Below are 21,194 nucleotides of genomic sequence, written 5' to 3' on the forward strand. Positions count from 1 at the left end.
TAAGTCTAATACAGTGGCCATCGTATCAGTTTACCATCCAATTAGATATTTTACTGAATGCTATAAAACCAAAATATCTAACATTAAATAGTGTCAACAAAGAGCAACAGCATACATTGCATGTGTTGTGAACTCAAAGCAACATGCACAATACTGATTGTAGTGAGAACACCAATCTCCAGTCGTCAGCATCGAGTGGCTTCACACAAGGAAAGAAACGTTTTCACTACAGGTGTCTGAGGTTATTATACATTCTAATTAATTGAGATGTTAAATTGTTTAAATATGCCAATATGGCATTTTACTTAGCTTGTCGGTAGACTATGGATCAGTCTATAACCTAATTAATAAATTTGACGATTTCCGGTTTAGGAAAGACCGTGACTTGTAAAATAAATAAATAAATACTAGACAAGTAGGCTAATCATTAAGTAATATATAAAAATAAAATAATTTTAAAAAACACACATAGACAATAAATTATTATTGTTGATGACGTTCTGTCATGGAGCACAATGATTTACTTAATCATGACTTGAAGAGAGGCAGAACAAGTATTTCTGCAGTGTGATCGCACTGCTCCTGTAGGAAAAATCTGTTGGCCTCATATGCTTGCATGGAGTTATGATCACATGACTGAGAGTGCAAGAATTGAATCTGGTTGGGAGTGAAAGGATTTAGGAGCACAGTGCACAGCTAGAGGCTGTCCGGGCGGAGGTTGCAAAGCTAACACGCAAACTACTGCCTTCCAGTTTCAGTGAGGCTGGGGCTCCTAAGAGCTTTCAAAAGAAACGGGCTATTTTAGTTTGCATTATTTTTAATCAATACAAAGGGAAAGCAGTGCCATGGTACATGCGGGGCTTCCAGGCTGACCCATGGTCTGGTTCCTAAAGCAGCCTACCGATGTTTCCCGTTGTACCCGCATGAAGAGAAACAGAAGAAAAGCCGGGGAGTTGTGTAGCACTATTTTTATACGCTTCTAGAGTTTGATTCAAAGTTGAGAGCCAAGATGGCGGCCGATTCCGTGCAGGTAAGGAAACTTAGCTAACTCTTGTAGCTGATGAATTCACAAGAAATGAACGCTGCCGCTGAGGATTCCCAGTTGAGTCAATAACATTATGGGCTATTTTCTGATTGATGGATTTCCTAAGAAGTGTTCCTTTCCAAAGTGTTGCTTTGGACAAGAGGATTGAGGCCTGGGTAGGCTAATAATCAAACAATATTCCAACTGCGGACCAGCCTGCAAATCAACTCGTTGGCTTGAATTTCCCTAGTCACACAATTTATTTGCAGGCTATAACCGAAAAGTAACACAGAAAGTTATGGATCACCGTCTTATCAATGTGAAATCTGACAGACAATATTAACGAAAATATTTGACAAAAAGAGGTTGTCCATGTGCAAGTTGTCAGTTCGTCTATCTTGCATGTAGAGTGCAGTTGGTTGGATTTACTTGATTGGAAAGTTAACTAGTTTCCGTAGCTAGTGCAGCAATGAAAAAAATTCTCAAGCTCTTTTGGTTCGCAGTTATTATTTATTAACTAACAGCTGATTGCTATTTTGTGATTGTAGCCTAGGCTTATCACCGACATGGTTCTTAATAACAATTGTGATATAGTTGATAAATAGTTCAAGCAGTTTTTATACTTGGAAGTGTTGATAACTTTATCGTTAGCGACTGGTGGCTAAATCACATCGTCGTCCCCCTTAAAATGTGCTTGCTTTCGAGAGTGCTGTAGTCATAGCTGCTCAGTGCATTGGCTTTTTGACAGCGCTGTCAGTAAATGCCTGACGCAATTGCTTGACCAATGCGTCTTATTTCTGGTTTCGGCTTTTCTTCGTTTGAGCGTGTTTTCGGAAGAAGATATAATTTTAATTACTTAAATAAATACAAATATACATAAATATTGTGCTGCTGGAATAGATTAACAACAGATCTATATTCTAGTGCCAATCGTTTCTCTACTCTCGAGCAAGGACGGATTTGTACAAATTATGTGTTGCCTACTGTAACTGTAGGCTACATTGCAGGCATTACATTTTTTCTTCTCGGAAGATGGCAACAAAAACGGTGGCGAAGTATCAGTATTGGTGGCAACAATGTCGCTGGCGGTGGCTTTGATCGTATTGATAGCTACTGTTGCTGCAAATTAGGCTACGTTGTTATTGAAGGTGCAGGCAACGTAAGATTGATTCCAGTAACACACATGAACTTTTAACAGTTTGATGATTGCGTGAAACCTATTATTTCCAACATTTTCATTTGTACTAATTGATTGCATTTTATGAGGCGGATTTGGCATTGAAAGTCCTGTTTCACATTTAGCCTATGTCAATTAATTTAGTTCAGTGTCTACACCCAGTTGTACGAAAACAGTTTCAGTCGACTGGTCAAAAGCAAAGCATAGTTCAGCAAAGTCTGCTTATATTTGCGGACTGATTGTTGAGGTGGTTATAGTTGTGGTAGGCTGCTTTATGTGTCCGGTTTAGGAGGTATGGCAGTCATTCCAAGAAACCAGTCACTGATGTGATTAATATGCACATTTTTAGTGGAATACACTGGTGCTCGTGAGTGATATTTTTAGGGAACATGGTTTACTTCTCCTTAAGGCCCAATCCAACCAATGCTTTAGGGTGAATATTTGAATATATTTTGTATACCGTTTGTATAGACTTATAAACGCTAAGACCTGAGTTCAAATGGCATTATAGTGGGCAAAAACCATATATTCATGGCACGGCAGGGTAATTGGAAACCACTTGCTGTGTTGTATTTTTTACCGTTAAGTATAATTGAAATTGTTTCCATGCTGTTCATCAATTGCTTGCATCTGCTGATGGAGATGAGAACTCCATTACATTACATTGCAGGCATTTAGCAGACGCTCTTATTCAGAGTGACTTACACAACTTATATAGCATTTACATTGTATCCATTTATACAGCAGGATATATACTGAAGCAAGGCAGGGTAAATACCTTGCGCAAGGGTACAATGGCAGTGTCCTACCTGTGACCTTTAGGTTACAAAACCAGTTCCTTAACCATTATACTACACTGCTATGATTTAATGTCTTCAAAGGAAAGGATACAGCCACCAGGGTCACCTTTGTGCCTCTTCCTTTTTCCTGAAGATGCACTGGTCCCACAGGGACCCTTTGAGCAGCCTCCATCTACTATTAGACCTCTGTGTTACTCAGATATGTTTGATAGTGCCTAATGAATTTAGCAGGGAGGTGGAAGAGGTTTATGAAGACGTTTCTTTTTTGTTGTGGATTAAGTAGTTTGAGCCGATTTTAGTTTGTTATTGGTGTAACTGCTGTGGGCAGAATTTTAACTGACAGTTCCTGGGATCCTAGGCTCAAAGATTACCTGTACTTATGATGTCACCACTTTGTGTATTTTTTCTTATGAACCCTATTGGAGATTTGGCAGTTTGCAAGTCGGCAGACAATCTGGTCTTACAAGTTGGATTTAATGAAATGGCCTGCAGAATAGAATATTGAATACTCAGTCATTGCTCATTATAGTGAACCATGCATGGGCAGATGGAAATAGGGGTTTCTTTGCACACCCATATCTGTTTTTCATTATGAAATCTTACAATTGGGATAATCATACAGTTTCAGCCTGTGACAATCATACATTTTATTGCTCAACATTTTAAATCTGAATGTAAAATAATGTTGAATGTCTCCCTCTCATTAATTTTATGGACTTGTTATTTGTGGTTGGTGTATTTTGTGGTCTGTGGATTGACTCTCAGATATGGGCCTTTTGAGCTTAAGTTCTTTAAAGGAGAAATGGAGAGCCTTCAGATGGCCTGTTGCCAGAAATTAAGATTACAGAGCCAAACTCTGCCAACATTTAAATCTGTTCCTTATGCAACCCCATGCGTGCATATTTCTCTGAGGATGTTTTTGTCAAAGTTTGTATTTATTTATTTCAAAACCCAGTGTTTAGTGGCCTCAGTTCAGGTTTTTTTTTTTTTTTTTACTTTTGAAAACAACTTGCAGAGCAGGTGACATTTCTTTAACACATCTCATCACATTCAAAACAGAAGAGGACAGTTGACGAGTGATAGCAGGATTTAGTATACACATGTGTAGGCGATGGTACGCTTTTAAAAACATGATTACAGGTTATGTTCTTTAGAAAAAAATAGTCTATTCCATAATAGGGGGTGTGGGTATAATAGGCAAGGAACTGTTAAGCTAAGCTATTTTACCTTCCTAGAAAAAGTAACCGTGTATAGTTCGTTTTTTTTTTCTTTTGCTGTCATTCCTCTGTTTTTTTTTTAACGAAGTGGATTCCAATTTCTGTTTATTGTTGTTGAGGAAGTGTATGGTACGTGATTTCACTTCCCCCTCAGTTGTCTGTAGTTACAGGTCAAAGTCAGATTTGAGAGGCTCTCTTTGCAGGAAGTTGATTTGCCATTTATAGTGCATTTAATTTCCTTGCCTTATAATCTATTTGTCTCTTTAACAGTGTTTTCCCATAGTATTCTCATCATAGGATTCAGTGTGCTTTTGGTAGTGGCTTTTGGTAGTGGCCTTATATCCCTGTGCTAATACATTGTGCTCTCAAGCATTCCATACACTTGCTTTCAGAATCATGTTACAAATCAACAGATTTCAGGTATTCTATTTAGCTAGCTCCACAGCTGTTTATCAATATTGCCAGATGTAGTTGTTAAGCTGTTTTGGTTTAAGTCAGCAGTGGTATGAAAACAGCTTTGGCAGTAACAGTTTAGGTATATGGTGCTTTTTCGTGCAACTTGATTGTGTGAATGGGTTAAATGCTTTTACAATTTGCTTTTTGACCTTGGTGCTCTCAAGGCACATTTTATTTGATTCTTACTGCCTTCTGATTGGGCCTTGGCACCCCGTGTAATCTCTGTTTTGTCAAGGCCAATGTGACCATGCCCCAAAAAATGACTAAATTAAAGGCCTCTAGAAATTCTCAGTTTATTCTTAATCATAATGGTTTTGTACAGTACTGAAGCTGGAAGGGTATGTAAGATATGTATATGTCTATATTGAACTGTCTTTTTTTGTTTCGGTCCATTCTGTTGAATTCGTCCAACCAATGAAGTCATCCTGCAAGTGTCTAATGCCTCAAACTGTTTGACACATTGTATGAGCGCGTGGGCACCTGCTAGGTTTTCTTATGCAATACAGTAGAACACGCTTAGTCTGTGCTTTGACTTGCCAGTTTGCTTTCAGAAAGTGCTGCTGGGTGGAGTTAAATGTTCTTTTATAGAAGAAGGGAGGCCTGACCTCTTTTTCAAGTACTAAAGAGGAGTTTTCTGTCGCTTTCCCTACCAAATGTAATTGTTTTTTTTTTTTTTGTTTTTTTTGTTTGAGAACTTTGAATAATACGGTTCTATTTTATGTTGAGATATCATGAATTTGAATTCAATCCCATTTTCAAGTTCCATACCACAGCATTGTTATGTTTCAGTTAATATATATGGTGTAAACTATTTTATGAAGTAAATTTGGGTATTTAATCTGTTGTATAGCAAAATGTGATGATGAGTATTTTCCCACCAAAAAAATCTGTAACTATAAGATCACACATTGGATGGTTATTGCCAGTATTCCCTCTTGCCCTATCCAAAATTACAAGGATCATCGAACTGCAGTTGTTGTAGATATGTTGCTCTATTCTGTATGATGCAGCAGGTAAGCTGAATCAAGCTTTATGTGTGACTGAGATTTCATAGTAAACGTGCAACAGGAAAATGACCTCCATTTTACCTGTGAGTCATTTCCTCTGAAACTTTCTCCGTCCGGATTACTAGTGGAAAGGAGATGGTATTGAAGTAATTTAAGGAAAACATATTGTAACAGCCGCTATTGTTTTGAGGTTAGATCTAGACTTTTGTTTTCAAGGGGTTTTTCAGCAACAAACACAGTTGTTCTCTAAAGAATAACAAACAAATAGCATAATGCACGGCATTCTGCAAAATGGGTAAATGCTAAAGGGGGAAAATGTAGCTAGTTTTAAAAAGGCAGCTGTACAGAACAGTGATTAAGAGTCATAAGTGAGAACTTCTGTGGTTTAGCTTATGCTATGTGCATTTGTGGGTACTTCGGAATTGTCTGTTTATTGTGTATAACCAGAGATTAATCTGGGGATATGGCTGGAAGTCAGTGGACCACAAATGTGCAGTGAAGACTAAGAGCTGCAGACTTTATGGTGATGCTGCCTGTACTCTGCTTAGAAATAACCTGGAGTGGTAGTTTTTTTGGAGAAACATCATCCACTGATAAGTGGACAGTTAATGATCCCAGTAGGATGAGAAAATTGCTGTTTTTTTGATGCTGCAGTGGAAGTGATGTCACTTTTTACTCTTTTGAATGATGTCTGTTTGCTCATGACATTTTGTGATGGGAACAAGACATATTTCTCTTGAAGCGACCATTGATCGTGACAGTTCTAAATGCCTTCACTATTTATTTTGGAAAACATTGCACAATCCACCGTTGCAATAAGGGTATTGTGGTTTAAGGAGTATCCTATAAGGGGTTGACATTTCATTGAATATTTTCAACGACTTTTTGAATTAAGATCAATGAGTCACATAAGAGAAGGCATCTTCTGTCCTCAAATAAGTCCATGACTGAAATGAAGGTGTGTTGCGCACACTCCTTACATTCATTGTTGAACAGTTGAACTTTAGCTTCCACTTTTTCTCCCCCTTTTCAAAGAACTGTCTCTCCTTTCCTCTCAAAGGGGAATCATTTTTACAGTATTACTGTGTTCCCCATCTGGAATGCGATTCGAGACACCATCCCCTCACGTAAGAGAGTCATGGCACTCTGTGTGACAGCCAACCGGCAGCTGCGGGATGGACCGCCTGTTCACATTGTGCCAATCAGCAAGCACGGCTTCTGCAAACCGTTTTTGATAAACCTGACCAATGTAGACAACGGTGCATCTCTGCATTACTACAGTAAGTGCTGCTTCCGGGCTGTAAGAAGCAACTGCCTTGAGATCAGTCTCTGGTAGATCGGCTGGTTCTAAAACTACTGGATAGGCAAATGGTCGCAAGTCAACGCCAGAGAACAGTGAATCGGTCTGCTGGAATTCTGAACATGGAGTCGTGCCATTTCTAGTAAAATGCTGTTTCCCAAAGTTCTTGGAGATATGCGACGCCTTTATGCCTTTCGTTTTGATGACTTTCTATCAGAAAGAGGTAGCCGAGATGTAGCTGTGTTGGTATGCTTGGTTTTCAACTGACTGGGCAAAGCAAAGAAAATAATACACTGCGATGTGAAATGTTTAAGAATGGTTTCACCTGAAAAACTGAATTGCAGTTTAAAAAAAATCGATTTTCCATAAGTACAATATTTTGGTCACAAAATGCCAGAAAATGGTGTTTCACGCTCTGTGTATCTGCTCAATGGCTTCCCTTTCCTTTTGTCACATGGGATTCAGGGGTAGGTCCACTAAGAAAAACAAAAGTCAGAGCACGGCTTGTGCTGCTTATTGCACAACGGCTGTTAACCCCATATTAACGGCCGATTCACGACAGTGTTGATTCAAATTAAGCAACCACGGAGCCACGCCCAAATAGGTAGCAAGTGTAGTTCACAAGTGAGACAATAAAACGTCACAGTTTCTGTTGCGAAACATGAGGTTTCGCCTGTTGGATCAGCCTTCATAAGAGTTTTTTTTTTTTTTTTTTTGAGCAAGGGTTGCAGCAAGCTTCATCATCTCTGCTGCTATAGTTAACATTCGAGACTGGAGCCTCTGCTAAGTTGTCTGATCTTTAAAAAAATAAAAATAAAAAAAATTCTGAAACCAGTCTTGGTGTCATGCTCCACTTCGAATGTGTGAATAAAGTAAGAGGCTGTTTTGGTCACACTTGTTTTTCGAGTTGTGCAAGTGCTGATTCAGTAACAATAACTGGAAACTTGCCCGTTACTTTAGGTCTTTATTTTGACTTGCTGCACAAATAGTGTTGCGGGAATAATAATGACTTCAAAAAGAATCCGTTGCACCACAGATTCTAGATCGGATTAATTAGATCATTTCAAGTGCATTGTGTTTTAATTTAAATAACATGGCTATTGGAGTTGTCAAGATATGTGTCCCCCTACAATGAAACATCCTACCTAAATTACCGGAGTAAAGAAATTACAGGAAGCAGACTCAAGGACATCTTTGTGTAGCAATTTCGGTACGTGTAACAAATTTATTGGCCTGCAAATAATTGACAGAACTTCCACTCTCTTGAATGCATGACGTGGTAGATGTGTCTTCCTGCAACTAGACTATATGACCAAAAGTATCTGGACACCACTTGATCTGAGGCTGTTTTTTCTGTCCGATTGCATAGAAATGAGTCATTTCAGCACTAAAATGTATGTAGATGACATATTTTAAGTATGCATTGTTGCTATTCTTGTTTGTGTTAGTGTTAATCAGTTTAACCTACAGGGTCCAAGTTAAACTATGCAGTTGTTCCCTGCACTTGGAACGGTACTTCTCTCTTGTTGTACGTCGCTCTGGATAAGAGCGTCTGCCAAATGCCTGTAATGTAATGTAATGTAATGCATGATCCAGACAGTGCATTGTGTAGCTACTTCCCGCTTGTTGCAGAAGTGTGGACTTTCCAACTGCTCCGGGGGTGTAAACCTGTACGTCAGTTTTTCTGGTAGGCTTACCTGCAACTGTTTAAACAGGCATTGCAGTCCTTTGACAGATTTTTCCATTGATTGTTCTTAGCAGGACTCCGTGCATTTAGAACTGCTAAATTGCATCACTCCTCGAGAAATTAAGTAAGTTATTCTGTGCGTGTACGTACGCGAATGGCAAACACGTTTGTGACACAACCGTATGATGCAAGCGTGTTTCCCTCCCAACACCTGACTGTACACACACTCAACCAGGCCAGCTCCTGGCATTTTAATGAAGTCATGCTACTGCGATTGCTGCTACTTTCACCAATGTTTATTTTAAGACCAGTCTTCCCCCCCCCAGGTCAGATTTTGTCACAAACAGACATTTGCTCTGTGCGTTGGCTGTCTGCGTCAGTCTGATCTCATAGAGCGTGAGCCTAAGCAGGATTTGGCTTCTCCAACCTGCTTACCAGTCCCTCTGATTTCAGGAGGGTTTTTGTGAGCAAACGTAACCCCTTTTTTGTGACAGTTTTATACTGAGTACTGCTCAGGACCGACACGCTTTGCCCTTGAGTCGACTGCAATGGCTTTCTGAACCCATGACATTGTGCAGAACTAGGCAAGGAGGCGGAGCTTTTGAAAATGTTAATGTTTTGTAAATGAGTTGTTTCCATAACAGAAGGGGGGGGGGGGGTTGGGGGGGGGGGGCGTTGGAGGTAATGGTCTCCCAATCTCCCCAAGTATTTAAGTCACTGCATTCAGGGATAATCTTTACTTTCAGATTTTCTGGTCTTGGGAATGGGTCTTGGACAGTGATGCCAGATTTTAAAACGGCGAACCTTTCCAAAGCCATTTTCCCCGCACTATAACATAAAAAAGTGGCCCAGTTGGGCAGGAATTTGCCTGATCTGGCAACACTGGTCTTGGATCTGTAAGGTCTGTAATATTTTCATTTGAAATTTTATTATTTGTAATTGTTTCACATTTGTTAAGGTGAAATATTCTCAAATGTGCCTGGAGACCCATAAATTACCTCACTATGCAACATTTTCAAAACAGACTCTGGGACTCCCAAACAATGACGTGAATACATTTGCACTTCCAAACCTGATTCATAGTTGAAAACAAATATGTTGTTCTGCATTTTACGTGAGGAATGTCTGTAGCATGTGAGGTTCATTGTTTGAAGTTGATCTTCGTCGAGTTTTAGAGAATATCTCTTAGTCTATGTTTACTACAGCACAGAAGCCAAAGTACACCCCACTCCGGTGATAGCGGAGGCAATGACCAGCAAGCGCTGTGTTTGGTAGGGATAATAAAGCGCCTTCATTGAATGACTCTTAAATTTAGTCTTTACATTTCCGGGGGTGGCTAGACGAGTTTTAAGAAGGCTAAACATTTCAGAGAAACACAAGTTTGAGATTAAAATGCATTTTTTCAAAACTTCAATGGTAATTGAGTCTGCTGCCATGAATCTGTCTACATTTTATGGGTAAAATAGCAGCTGGTACTCACACTTGTATACATGTTCTATCTGTATTCATCTAATAGGTTTAATTTAAATTATGTAGTAGTATGATGCTTATAAACTGCATTTTATTGTTTTATATATTATGTATATGTATTTTTGTTTTAATTGAAGATGGTATATTTGAAAATTACAACTGAATAATTGAAAATTCGAAAGTACTTCGCCATGTGATTACCCCTTTATAAATGCGTGTCTGAGGCGATTAGAATTGCAATGCACTGAATTAATTTAACTGCTAGTGAATAAATGAATGTCAAGGTGATCAAATTGAATAATTATTTGTAAATAATTTTATCACTGAGGGATTATTTAATTTTATAACTTCACAATTCAATTTAATAATATTTTATTTGATGATATATTTAATTTAATTGAAATTTAATAGCAATGTTACTTCCACCTCTCATACGTGTCTTGTGTCTTTTAGTAGTGATGTAACTGAAAGCATTTTGCACCTGTGCACTTTAGGATTTGTGCTTTATTATATTCTGTTGAATTTAGTTTATTCTTCCTATGTTGGTGCAAGTACCTAACGCACACATTCAGCATTCTCCAATTGGGCACAGGCACCATACTGGCCTTTTCTTATAATTGCTGTTCTGTTCAGTTATAATCAATCTGTTAATGAAAATATAACAGTTAAAAAAAAAACATCCTTGTGTACTTAAACAGCAGAAGAAGTCTGCCATTTTTTCAAGGCTAGTGTTGAGTTGATTTTACTGAAGGCAGCATCAAATTGACCCCACAAACTCTGATTGCTCTGTTTAGTGGCGTATTCCTGACTTTCTGGAGTTTTTATACTATAATTATTTTGCTTGCAATAAGATTTATAAATCAAATTACACAAATATGCAGCTAAGCTTTATCTTTCCATTGATGGAATAATTTTGGAATATACAGATTACTCTGCAGGAACCCACATAATAATCTTTCTCCTGAAACATAATTAGGTCATATAATAATTGGGTAACAGGTTTTTTTTACTTTATTCTGGGATATATTTTGTGTGATATACTCACAGTTCAGTGAGTATATCACACAAGTGGTAGGTTTTTGTGGATGAGAACCCTAGAACTAAATTGGACTGAGAATCACATTGACTCATGTTGATAGTCACTATCCGCGAGGAGTGTTTATGCCCTGACGCTCTTGGCCTCGAACCCTGCCCCCCTTACTGACCTGTCGACTGTGCTTCTCCTAATCCAGGGAGACGATGTGGGCCTCTTGGTCTCGGAGCAGCTGGGCCTGGGGCAAAACCTGGACCTGTCGGACACCATGGTCCAGCAGAAGCTGGACGAGATCAAGGACCAGATCAAGAGGGAGATCCGCAAGGAGCTGAAGATCAAGGAGGGCGCAGAGAACCTGCGCAAGGTCACCACCGACAAGAAGAGCCTGGCCTACGTGGACGACATGCTCAAGAAGTCCAGCAAGAAGGTGGATGACCTGCACCAGGACCTCCAGGAGCTCAACGCTCACATCGTGGTGAAGGACCCTGAGGATTTGCTAGGTAATGCAAATTTTCTTGCTCGGAGTACACAAGTTCTGCCACATTACAGGCTGGTTATTTGGGTGTGAATCTTAATTAGAGAATGACCGTAATTAGTGTTATGTTTGTTGTGTTAACTGATTCAGTGTTTCCCATTCATTGGCTTTATTTTGCCCCCCCCCCCCCCCACCCATCAACAGTTTCTAGTTTACTGCTATGCATTAGCAGTCACCTCACCATCATTCCTCTGTTCCCCCAAGAATGTCATCTTAAACACAGGAACGTGAAGCAATCAGCACCCACACTCATTATTCTAAATCAGAATGGAATGGATGTAAGAAATGATCAGAACACTTAATTACTTAGCAGAATAATATCCTTCAGTTTGGTGGTGACAGGCAAAACGTACATTAGGATACTTTAATGCATTTTTGCACTTTACTTCTTGTGTAGCTTAAAAGTAGAAGCTGAGAAGAAACCGCAATGTTTTGGACCCAGACAAGCTATACTAATAGTTTTACATTGGTTAACATATTTTCTGAAGATTTTTCCCTATTTTTTGTCTTGTGGTGCATATCAAACTGACCTTACATTTTTCTTAAATCATTAACATGATAAATATCCTTAACGTGATAAATGTGTTTCTTGTCGCTACCCCGTTTTCATGAGAAATAATGATGTTAAAAAATGTGTAGATGTGTCTTGAGAACAGTAGAAGGCAGTGTCTTGTATAATAAGGCAATGCATTTTCTTCCCCTTTGTAGGAAAACTATATAATCAGTGTACATGTCAGTTCCAGGGAGTAGATCATTAGGATTTACCTCATGTGCCATAATTCCCGCATTGTGTTAGCTGCACAGCCATGATGAATGCGCAGGGCGTCTGTATTCATATCGAACATCTTCTAATGAAAATAGGGGTTTAGGCCTCTGCGGTGTCTGTTAAAACTAATGAGCGCGCGCAGGAAAAAGGCTTCTGGGATTACTCTGCCGGCCCGTCCGGGGGGAAGCGGAATATTAGTTTTCCCGCGGCGGGGTTAGGCTCGGGGACGGTGGAGGAGCGGGACGTGGGGGTGGGGGGGTGCTCTCGCGTAGCCCAGAGCTGTCGCTTTAATTGGAAGCTCATGTGCGGCGAGCCCCGGCCACAGCGGTGTAAAAGGAGGCCCGGGCGGCTGCTTCCAGCCCCCTTTCCCAACCAGAAGTGAGATTGGGACAGGACGTGGCGCTTGGTCACGAGGCACGGCGGGATGATAAACCTCCCCTGTGGCCTCTGTTGTGCCACAGACAGCCACCTTCACCTGACCACAACCGCTCTGGACATTTTCACATGTACTGTACCTTTTCACCTGAGGCTCAAATGTCTGTTAAAACGTACTTGTAACATTAAGTTATCTACTGTAAATGTGCACTGATGGCTGCATTCAGGTTTAGTACGTTCAGACACAATCAGGGGATTCAGCCTAAGGCACTTACTGTAGACTTTTTAAGGGCATAATTCAATTCAGTCACACCCTCCATGTCACTTAATCTTAATAAATACTCATTTTCTTGCTGTATCTCAATGATGAAAGTAAGAGGTTATGGCCAATGAACATGTGATTTCATAGAATTATTGACACCACGGAATGCTTCTGGTTGGTCAGTTGGCATAAGATAAACCTACATTTCATGTTTAAACCTGTTGTCTGGGTCGCCAACTTTTAGCATGCTAAATTATAGTTAGTCAGTCAGTCATTCGGTCAGTTAGTCCATTCTAAGATACTGTTGACATTTAATTTTAAATAGTTTAAATTAATATGTATCATCTAGATTTTCCTAAAGACCAGTATATATGCTTTTCTGTTTAAAAATCCGTTCTCATGGCTGCGAAACAGCAGTCTGAAAACTGTCTGGATTCAGTTACTCCATTTGAGAGGCTCTGCCTTAAGGGTGTCTGCAGCTGGCTAAAGAGGGTTTATGTGTAGAGCCTGTTTGTTTATTAGAAACCTGATCCAGCCATCTTAAGTTACCCATAGTCTTGTCTGTAGACTCACTGAAATCTCTGCCTTGGAAAATTTCAGTTCTAGAAACCATGATGGAATTGCCTATAAATGTTTTGTTTCTGCGTTACATAATGAACAGTAAGTATACTGTTGCAGTAGAAGCAGGACAGTGTAGGTGAAGTGATGTTGCTGGTGATAAGCAGTTGTCTGTTTACTGCACAGAAGACAATGGATGGCCTTATACCCACCTAATGTCTTCCTGACTGGAGCATTTATGCTGGATGAAGTATACGTTTCAGGTTCCTGGGCCATCTTACTCAGAAACTAGGCATCCATGTCACTTTGTCCAGTCATGTGATCAAACAGTAATTTATTTATGAGATGCACTTGTGCTGTATTGGGTGTCCACTGTGCCTTCTAGAGATTCTGTGTTGTACCAATTAAAGTATACTTCTACAGAACCTCTACAGAAGAAGCGGTGGTAAGCATTGAGACCTGCAATCACAGCCAGATGTTAACATGTATACAGTATGCCTATGCATTGACTCTATGTTTCGAAACACTGGACAAAGGCCTTGATGTTAATAAAGGATTTTATATTTAAAGTTTAAATTCCGTATGCCCCATTATGTAACACGGGTTCCTCCTGCTTTTTTTATTTATTTATTTTTTATCTGATTTATTTCAGGAAGGAAACTGGAAGTGTTTAGGTTTTGCAGAGGTCTCTTCGGAGATAAAGTAGTTACATTTTTAGCTCGCAAACCTAATTTTGAGAAGCCGCTGGTTATATAGCCTGTGCTTCAAGTTAAAGCCACTCATTGAAGGCTCATTGCTAACAGACCAAGGTCAAATGCATGCACAAATCTCACATTTTCAAATTATGTATAAAAAATTCAATTGCATGTTTTTCAGAATGAGAAAAACACATTTACATGACCTTCTCCCCACACTTACTGCCATATCTTAAGTCATTTCAAAGCCACGTGAGATAAATTACTCTTCAGGAATATGAGGATTTCACATTGCTGCTGAGCAATTAGTGCTGTTTGAAAGCTGGTACATGAATGACACTTGGTTTTAAGTCATTTTGTAAATCAGTTTTGATAGCTTCAAAATTGAAAAGTACTTAAAATGCTTAAAGATTTGATGGGTTAAAATTATTTTAAAATGTTCTCTTTTTTTGGTATTTGAGTATTTAAGAATTTCCTGAGCAAATCCTCCATTTTAATATAATGTGTTAAATGCAATTTAAGGTATAATTTCAACTGCAATACCTTGGTCAATGTCTGCTTTAGAAATTGTACATTAATTAGACTGGCCAAAGGTATGGACATGGAAATTGAAGTGAATGTTACAATGTTATCTTTGGTTCTTCTGTTGGTTTCCAATTTTCACCCAGGTTATTGAACTTTAAAAAATATATATATATATATTATTATTATTTTGCTTCTGCAATCTGGGACTGTTCTGGCAGAAGCAAACCAACTCTGGTGCTCTCAGTAGAGAGGAAGTGTGTAGGGTTCATCAGGGCCGGACTCACCCCTGAATCATGTGATATGACTCATAAACTACAAAGGTAGCATACATTATGCATAGGACAGGGCCTGTATAGGACAGGGCAATCTGCCATCGTATTACGGCTCGGTGACTTCAGGTTATTCTGGTAAAAAGCGTCTGTTGGTCCTTATCCAACTGTGCAAACATTAGACATGTCGATGCTTTATAGAGCTGGAAATTATCGAAACCAAAGCAGGCTAAGTATACCTAGCTCAAGGGTACAACAGTAGATTCACGCTACAGATTGAAATTTGCATTCGTGTCACAGGCCTGCAATCACTGCACTACACTGCTCTGCCAGGCTTTGAGAGTGTTTTTCTGTGGAGAAAGGTGCTACTGCTCTGTTTGCTGGGGAAAGTTTTGGTAATGCACTGTTGGGCTCCCTCCTGGAGGGACAGAGGCCTGCTCTGGGACCTGGGCGTCCTGAGGTCCCTTTTCTCAGAAGTAACGGGAAAAAGAAGAAGCCCCTGTCAGTGTTCCAGCGCTGATCTCATGCGCTGTTGCTCAGCTCTTAAATTCCCCCTAGAACAGCAGGGTGTGTGTGTGTGTGTCAGGGGTGGGGGTGGGGGTGGGGGGGGCAGGACCTCCACCCTCTGTTTCCTCAAGCTAATGTTTGTTTTATATGTAAAAAAAAAATTAATAATAAACTTATTTCCATTGATTAGAAATCAGTCCTGAGGCCTCGTTTACAAAACTTTACAGAGGTTCATAACATGCTATGTTATAATGACAAGAACAGGCCATTCAGCCCAACAATGCTCGCCATTTTACTGACTAAATTGTACCTAGTGCTCTGATTATCTACAGACTGGACAGTATCTAACACCGTTCTACAACAAAAGGTTACGTATGCACAAAATAACTGTGTACAGTGGAAATATATTTTGTTTTGTAAAACCGTCTGTACACTCATCTGCATGCAAGTTTCCCGCAATCAACTTGAAATTCTGCGTACGTGCACGAGCCAAGCATCCCGCCCCGTTACCTCTGACAGTTAACCTCAAATGGTTTAATGGAACGCCCAACGTGAATGTGACGCGCATATAAATCAGCTCGTCGTTGCGATTCGTCGTCAGGCACGATGGGGAAGGCAGACCGCAAAACAAAGAAGAGATACTTCCCGGAGTGTGAAATCGAGACGCTCATTACGGATGTAGAGGCCAGACGGGCTGTACTGTTTGGTGGAAATAGCTCTGGCAAAACCAATTAAATGAAATTTGTGGCGTGGCAGTGTGTCGCTGCAGTGGAACCATTTTGATAATTAAAAAGGAGTTGTCGGAAGTGGATTGCTGTACACCGGCAAGTTTAAGTGCCTAGTACCAGTGACATTGGGGAGCAATGCCCCTCTCAGATAGGCATTTGTCCCCTCCCTAAATTTTATAAGGATACACTACCATAGCCAGGAATTAATAATAATTGTTGCAGCATCACCCCATGATGAGACATGATTCAAAATATGATGCAATACTTTGTCTGAGTTGCAAACATAAAAGACAGATGCATCCGCATCAAAAATGCAGATATTGCATCCACCAAATCTCCTTGATTAAACCCCTCACCAAGTCACATAATTGCATATAGGTTTTGCATGGATTCTGGGATAAGAGCACTTGAATTATCTGCGTCTGTACTGTGCGACTCTACACCACCTCCCTGATACAGTAGCATAAGACTAACAGGATAGACTAACAACAAAAAGACAGAAACTGCTCAGGTCTGGATGTTCCTCTGATGAGGGATATGGTTATTAGAAGGCTGTGTACTTTGAGAGAAATGGGTCTGTAGGACATTTAACTGTATTTCACTAATTTTCTGTTGGAGTCGCCAAATCCCACAGTCTCCATAATGTGCATACACAGGGGTCATAGTTTGATTTTGCATGCATAAATGTGCTTATATTTTGGGGTCAAGTTTGATTTTTTCTGCGTAAGCACCATTTATAAATTGTCACCTAAAGATTCACCTGTCTGTAGTTCTAGATTAGTTCAAACTATCCAAGACTGGCCCACCAAAATGTTGAATCACGTAGAAAAGTAAATTACTTTCACTGTTAAGTGACTGCAAGGGAAGAAAAAAACACCCGTGCAGCAATGCAATGTTCATCTAATGTGCATTTGTTATAGTTGCTTTTAGCTGGCTTTGGTGATGTCCTGCCTGTTCATTGGTTTGTAATATTTTAGGTAAGCATCAGTCAATGTGTGCATCTACTCATTATAATAGCCCAGATTAATTAAAAGTGCTTCCTAATCAATCTCTATTATAATGCGCAGCCAGTGATCCATCACCAAAAGTCACTTCTGTGATTCTGCTAGCATCTCAGCTGGAGATCTCAGGTCCATGTGAATTGAGTTCATCCGGGAGTGTGTGGAGGACTGGCTGTTGTTCTGAAGTGTGAAGGCCAGTCCCACAGCAATGGTACTGTAGCTCTTCAGGCTGAGGGCCGGGTCAGATGGTGCTAAAAATAATCTTCACACGCTGTTTGTAGACTGTAAAACCCAATGAAAATGACAAGGGCCTCAGAGTTAATAAGTAATAAAGAGTTTCGCAGTGGTTATTGACCAAGTGTATTTTGGCGTATTTATTTTTTTCTTTCTGTACCAGGAAATACTTGTACTAGGCATAGTTTTAACCAGGAAAAATGCTTATCAACAAGGGGTTAATTTGCATATGGACATGCATCGTGTGGCTTTTATCTTGAACTGTGACTCACTGATATTGTCTCAAAAGAAAGTTGCAAAACCTGCTTTATGTAACTATGGAGATGTAAGACCTCATTAAACTTGGCTCTTGCTTCATTGGCTTCCTGGTAGTGGAATCTTTAGTGCCCATTGGTTCCCAGGCTCCAGAAACTAAAGCGCGTGTGAGTGATATAATGCACTTTATGTATGTGCAGGTACCCTCAAATTATTCACACACTGGTTATTGGTCTTCATAGCTGGTAGGACCTGGTTAATAAGCACTTATTTATATTAATGCTACCAACCAATACAGTTCAGGTACAAGAAATTAAAATATATATTTTGTCTGCAAATTTGCACGGACAATAATTAAGTTAAAAAAAAGAACTGGGCCGATGTTTGGTGCGACGGCTCTGAAGGTGGCGGTGGAGCGGAGAGCAGCGGACGCCCTTTCCCGTACCCTGCCGGCGGTGCTTTAGATCAGCTCATGGGAAAGGGGCAGCCCCCGCGGCGAAAAGCAGCCTTTGAGCGCTGCTCTCGGTCCTGGAGGGATGGGCTGAGACTCTAGCCCAGGCACGAAAATCGTGAGCTCATCCTTCAGGGCTCCAGCCTTCCTGGAATTACAGAGAAAACGTTTGTTTTCGACTTCAGCTGGGTGTATATCAACCCCCCCCCCCCCCCCCCCCCCGGCTGGGCGGAACGGAGGAAACGTGCGTAACCGAACGGTGACGGAGGCGCTTGTATAGCCACGCAAGATCGCGTACTGATTTTAGGTCGCGTACTGAGCCTGAAATGTTGTCAGACATTTACGGTCCTGACGTTGTCATATGCGGAGTTTTATTCTTTTAGATTTAAAAAAAACAGCTTTAATTTGTGATTTTGTTCCTTTTTCGCTGTTTCGCAGGCACCTTATACTGTGAAAAACATTATCATTGATCATTTTCTGTAGGCATTCACAACATAGTATGGAATTGTTGCACAAAGCAAAGAGAAAAGGGCGAGTGTTTTTGGAGGAAAATGTTGATTTGGTCTGAATTTTTTTCCGTTGAAAGACATGCCTGCAACTATTTTCATTTCACCTGGGAAATCCTCACTGAAATAAACCTGAAAACCTGTTCTATGGTTTGGAGTGAAACCGGGCTTGTTAGCACATGCCTCTAGTTGTGCTCCATCTAATTAATCTGTCAATATAATATTTTCTGTTACTCTGTGTTTTCATTTTTGTACTGCTTATGAACAGAACAGGAAATAAATGTTAGAGTAGTTTCGTACTGTAAACTGATTTCGCAATATCTGTCCTTTTTGTGAAGTGTTTTGTCCTATTGCCACATTTACAGTATATTATAGCTTCAGTTACAGTACTGTTGTGTGCACTGTTGCCCAAATTAGATTGCCTTCATATATTTCAACCCTTTGCAAAATTTGAAATTTACCAAAACATTTTAGTTATGAGATGCTGAATGATTAATGCGCCATTGGTGATGAAGTCTGTGAAGAATCCTGCACTTCATACTGAATTAATCATATGAAAAAAATCTGGCCTGAGCTGCTTGGTGGTTCCTGTTGTTAAGGCAGTGGGTTCGGTTTTGTTTGTCTCCCACTCTCTGGTATGGAATCCGGACTGTGCTTAACTGTGGCTGGGAGCTCTGCGGGGCAGCACTTAACTGACTGCATAGTTTCCCAGGGAGGGAGAGTTTGGGTCGGTGGGATTGTGAATGGTAAACAGAAGCGGGAGCTGGCACAACACGTTCGTGTGTTTACACGTTCGTGCGTACTCGCCCAAATGAACAGGATGCTGCAGGGTTCAGACGAGGTCACAAGTACATACTGTGCGCTACACATTAGGGAGAAGAGAGAAATGTGGATTAATTAAAACCTTGGCCTGAAATTGATTTGAGGTAATGAATTTCTTTAGAAATCAACCTAAGCTTTTAAGGCCTTTATTGGTGAAAGCTCTCCAATATCTGGTCACTCTGAACACGATTGAGTGAAGATTGAGTATCTTGTTCTGATGAAGTATCTTGCAATGTCCAGTGCACTGGCACTCCGTTGTTGTGTAAGGCGCACATATTCTGAGTTTGCAGGTGCGTGACAGAGATTCACCACAGGTGAAGGATCTCAAGGGAGAAGACATGAGTCTTCAAATTGACACAAGCAGCGCCTAGGTTCTAGTAACAGGAGCACCGTTGCAGTGCTGATGACAAGCTGCTCTGGTGTAATCTTTCGTAAAGTTTGTGAAAACCGTTCAGCACCGACACGCATATTTCACACCATCACGGTCGCCCTAATAGGTTTTCTCACCGTCGTGGAGCAAGTGCGGTCTGTGTTATCGGTCTCTGAATTCCATATTTTTCAAATCTGTTATTTATCTTTTTGTGTTTTGTTTTTTTTTTTGTCCTTAATTTCAGACTCGCCCCAAACGCCAGATGCCCCCAACAGCGAAACGCGGGCGAGTAACAACAGCAGCCGAATAGCTGCCCTGAAGAAGCAGATCGACATCGAAATGAAAGTGAAACAGGGGGCGGAGAATATGATCCAGATGTACTCCAATGGCTCCTCAAAGGTAGCTCCGCTCCCTCTGTCTCTCATCATACTCTCCTCTGACCACCCTTACTCTGTGCTTCTGTGCATTGCCCTGTTGGGAAGGATTTGGTTTCATTGCTTCTTTAAACATATTTTGAGGCAGGGGCATTGTATGGGCCCCATCAGTTCCCAGAGTACATATGTAAAAAAATTTATAAGCTTTGATATTCAGAGTTCTACATCCAAAATATAAAATAGCTTAAAACAAAAAATGTTGATTCTAGTAAGCTTAAGTCTAAGTAAATGTGACACCAAATGAAATAATTAGTAAATTGTGATGAAGTAAGGGAAATGGAAACAAACAAAAAAAAAGAAAAGGGCTTCAAGTTATTGTGCTTATTTCAAAGTCACGATGCTGAAATGGTTTTGCACTGCTGAAAAACGTTTGAATGGTTTCTTGAGGTCTGATTCACCCCGCAGTGCACGACGTGCTGCGGTAGTTAGCAAGGCCCAAGATGCAGGGCTCGTTTTCTCTCGATGTCAGCGCCGACTTGACCCGAGTCCCTCCGCGGCCACCCTCCCCCACATTCCCGCACTTTTGCATTCTGAATTCCTGACACGGCCTGCTTCTCCTTTATCTGCCTTCGCATACAGTGTTTGTAATAATTAGGAGCGAACTCAAAGCTAATGAGGCAAGCTAGTGAGGAAACTCTGACATTAGTTAATGAGAAAAGCCTCTCTTTAGTGAACAGAGGGGGTGACCTTCAACCAGCTGATTCCTATGGGATTTTTGCATTGTGCAAGA

The 21,194-nt window shown here is 40.4% G+C and overlaps 1 protein-coding gene across 1 annotated transcript in view; it reads left to right on the plus strand.

Annotated features, from left to right (window-relative positions):
• The first annotated feature begins 648 nt into the window (after positions 1 to 648).
• The window catches only part of LOC118226313 (serine/threonine-protein kinase N2-like), a 37,642-nt gene continuing 17,096 nt past the window's right edge, over positions 649 to 21,194 (plus strand). The window contains exons 1-3 of the mRNA XM_035415849.1: positions 649 to 1,030; positions 11,371 to 11,671; positions 20,275 to 20,429. Coding sequence (XP_035271740.1) covers positions 1,010 to 1,030; positions 11,371 to 11,671; positions 20,275 to 20,429 — 477 coding nt within the window. The 5' untranslated portion in view covers positions 649 to 1,009. The remainder of the gene's footprint in view (positions 1,031 to 11,370; positions 11,672 to 20,274; positions 20,430 to 21,194) is intronic.

The sequence above is a fragment of the Anguilla anguilla genome, chromosome 4 (assembly GCF_013347855.1).
Source record: "Anguilla anguilla isolate fAngAng1 chromosome 4, fAngAng1.pri, whole genome shotgun sequence".
NCBI lineage: Eukaryota > Metazoa > Chordata > Actinopteri > Anguilliformes > Anguillidae > Anguilla > Anguilla anguilla.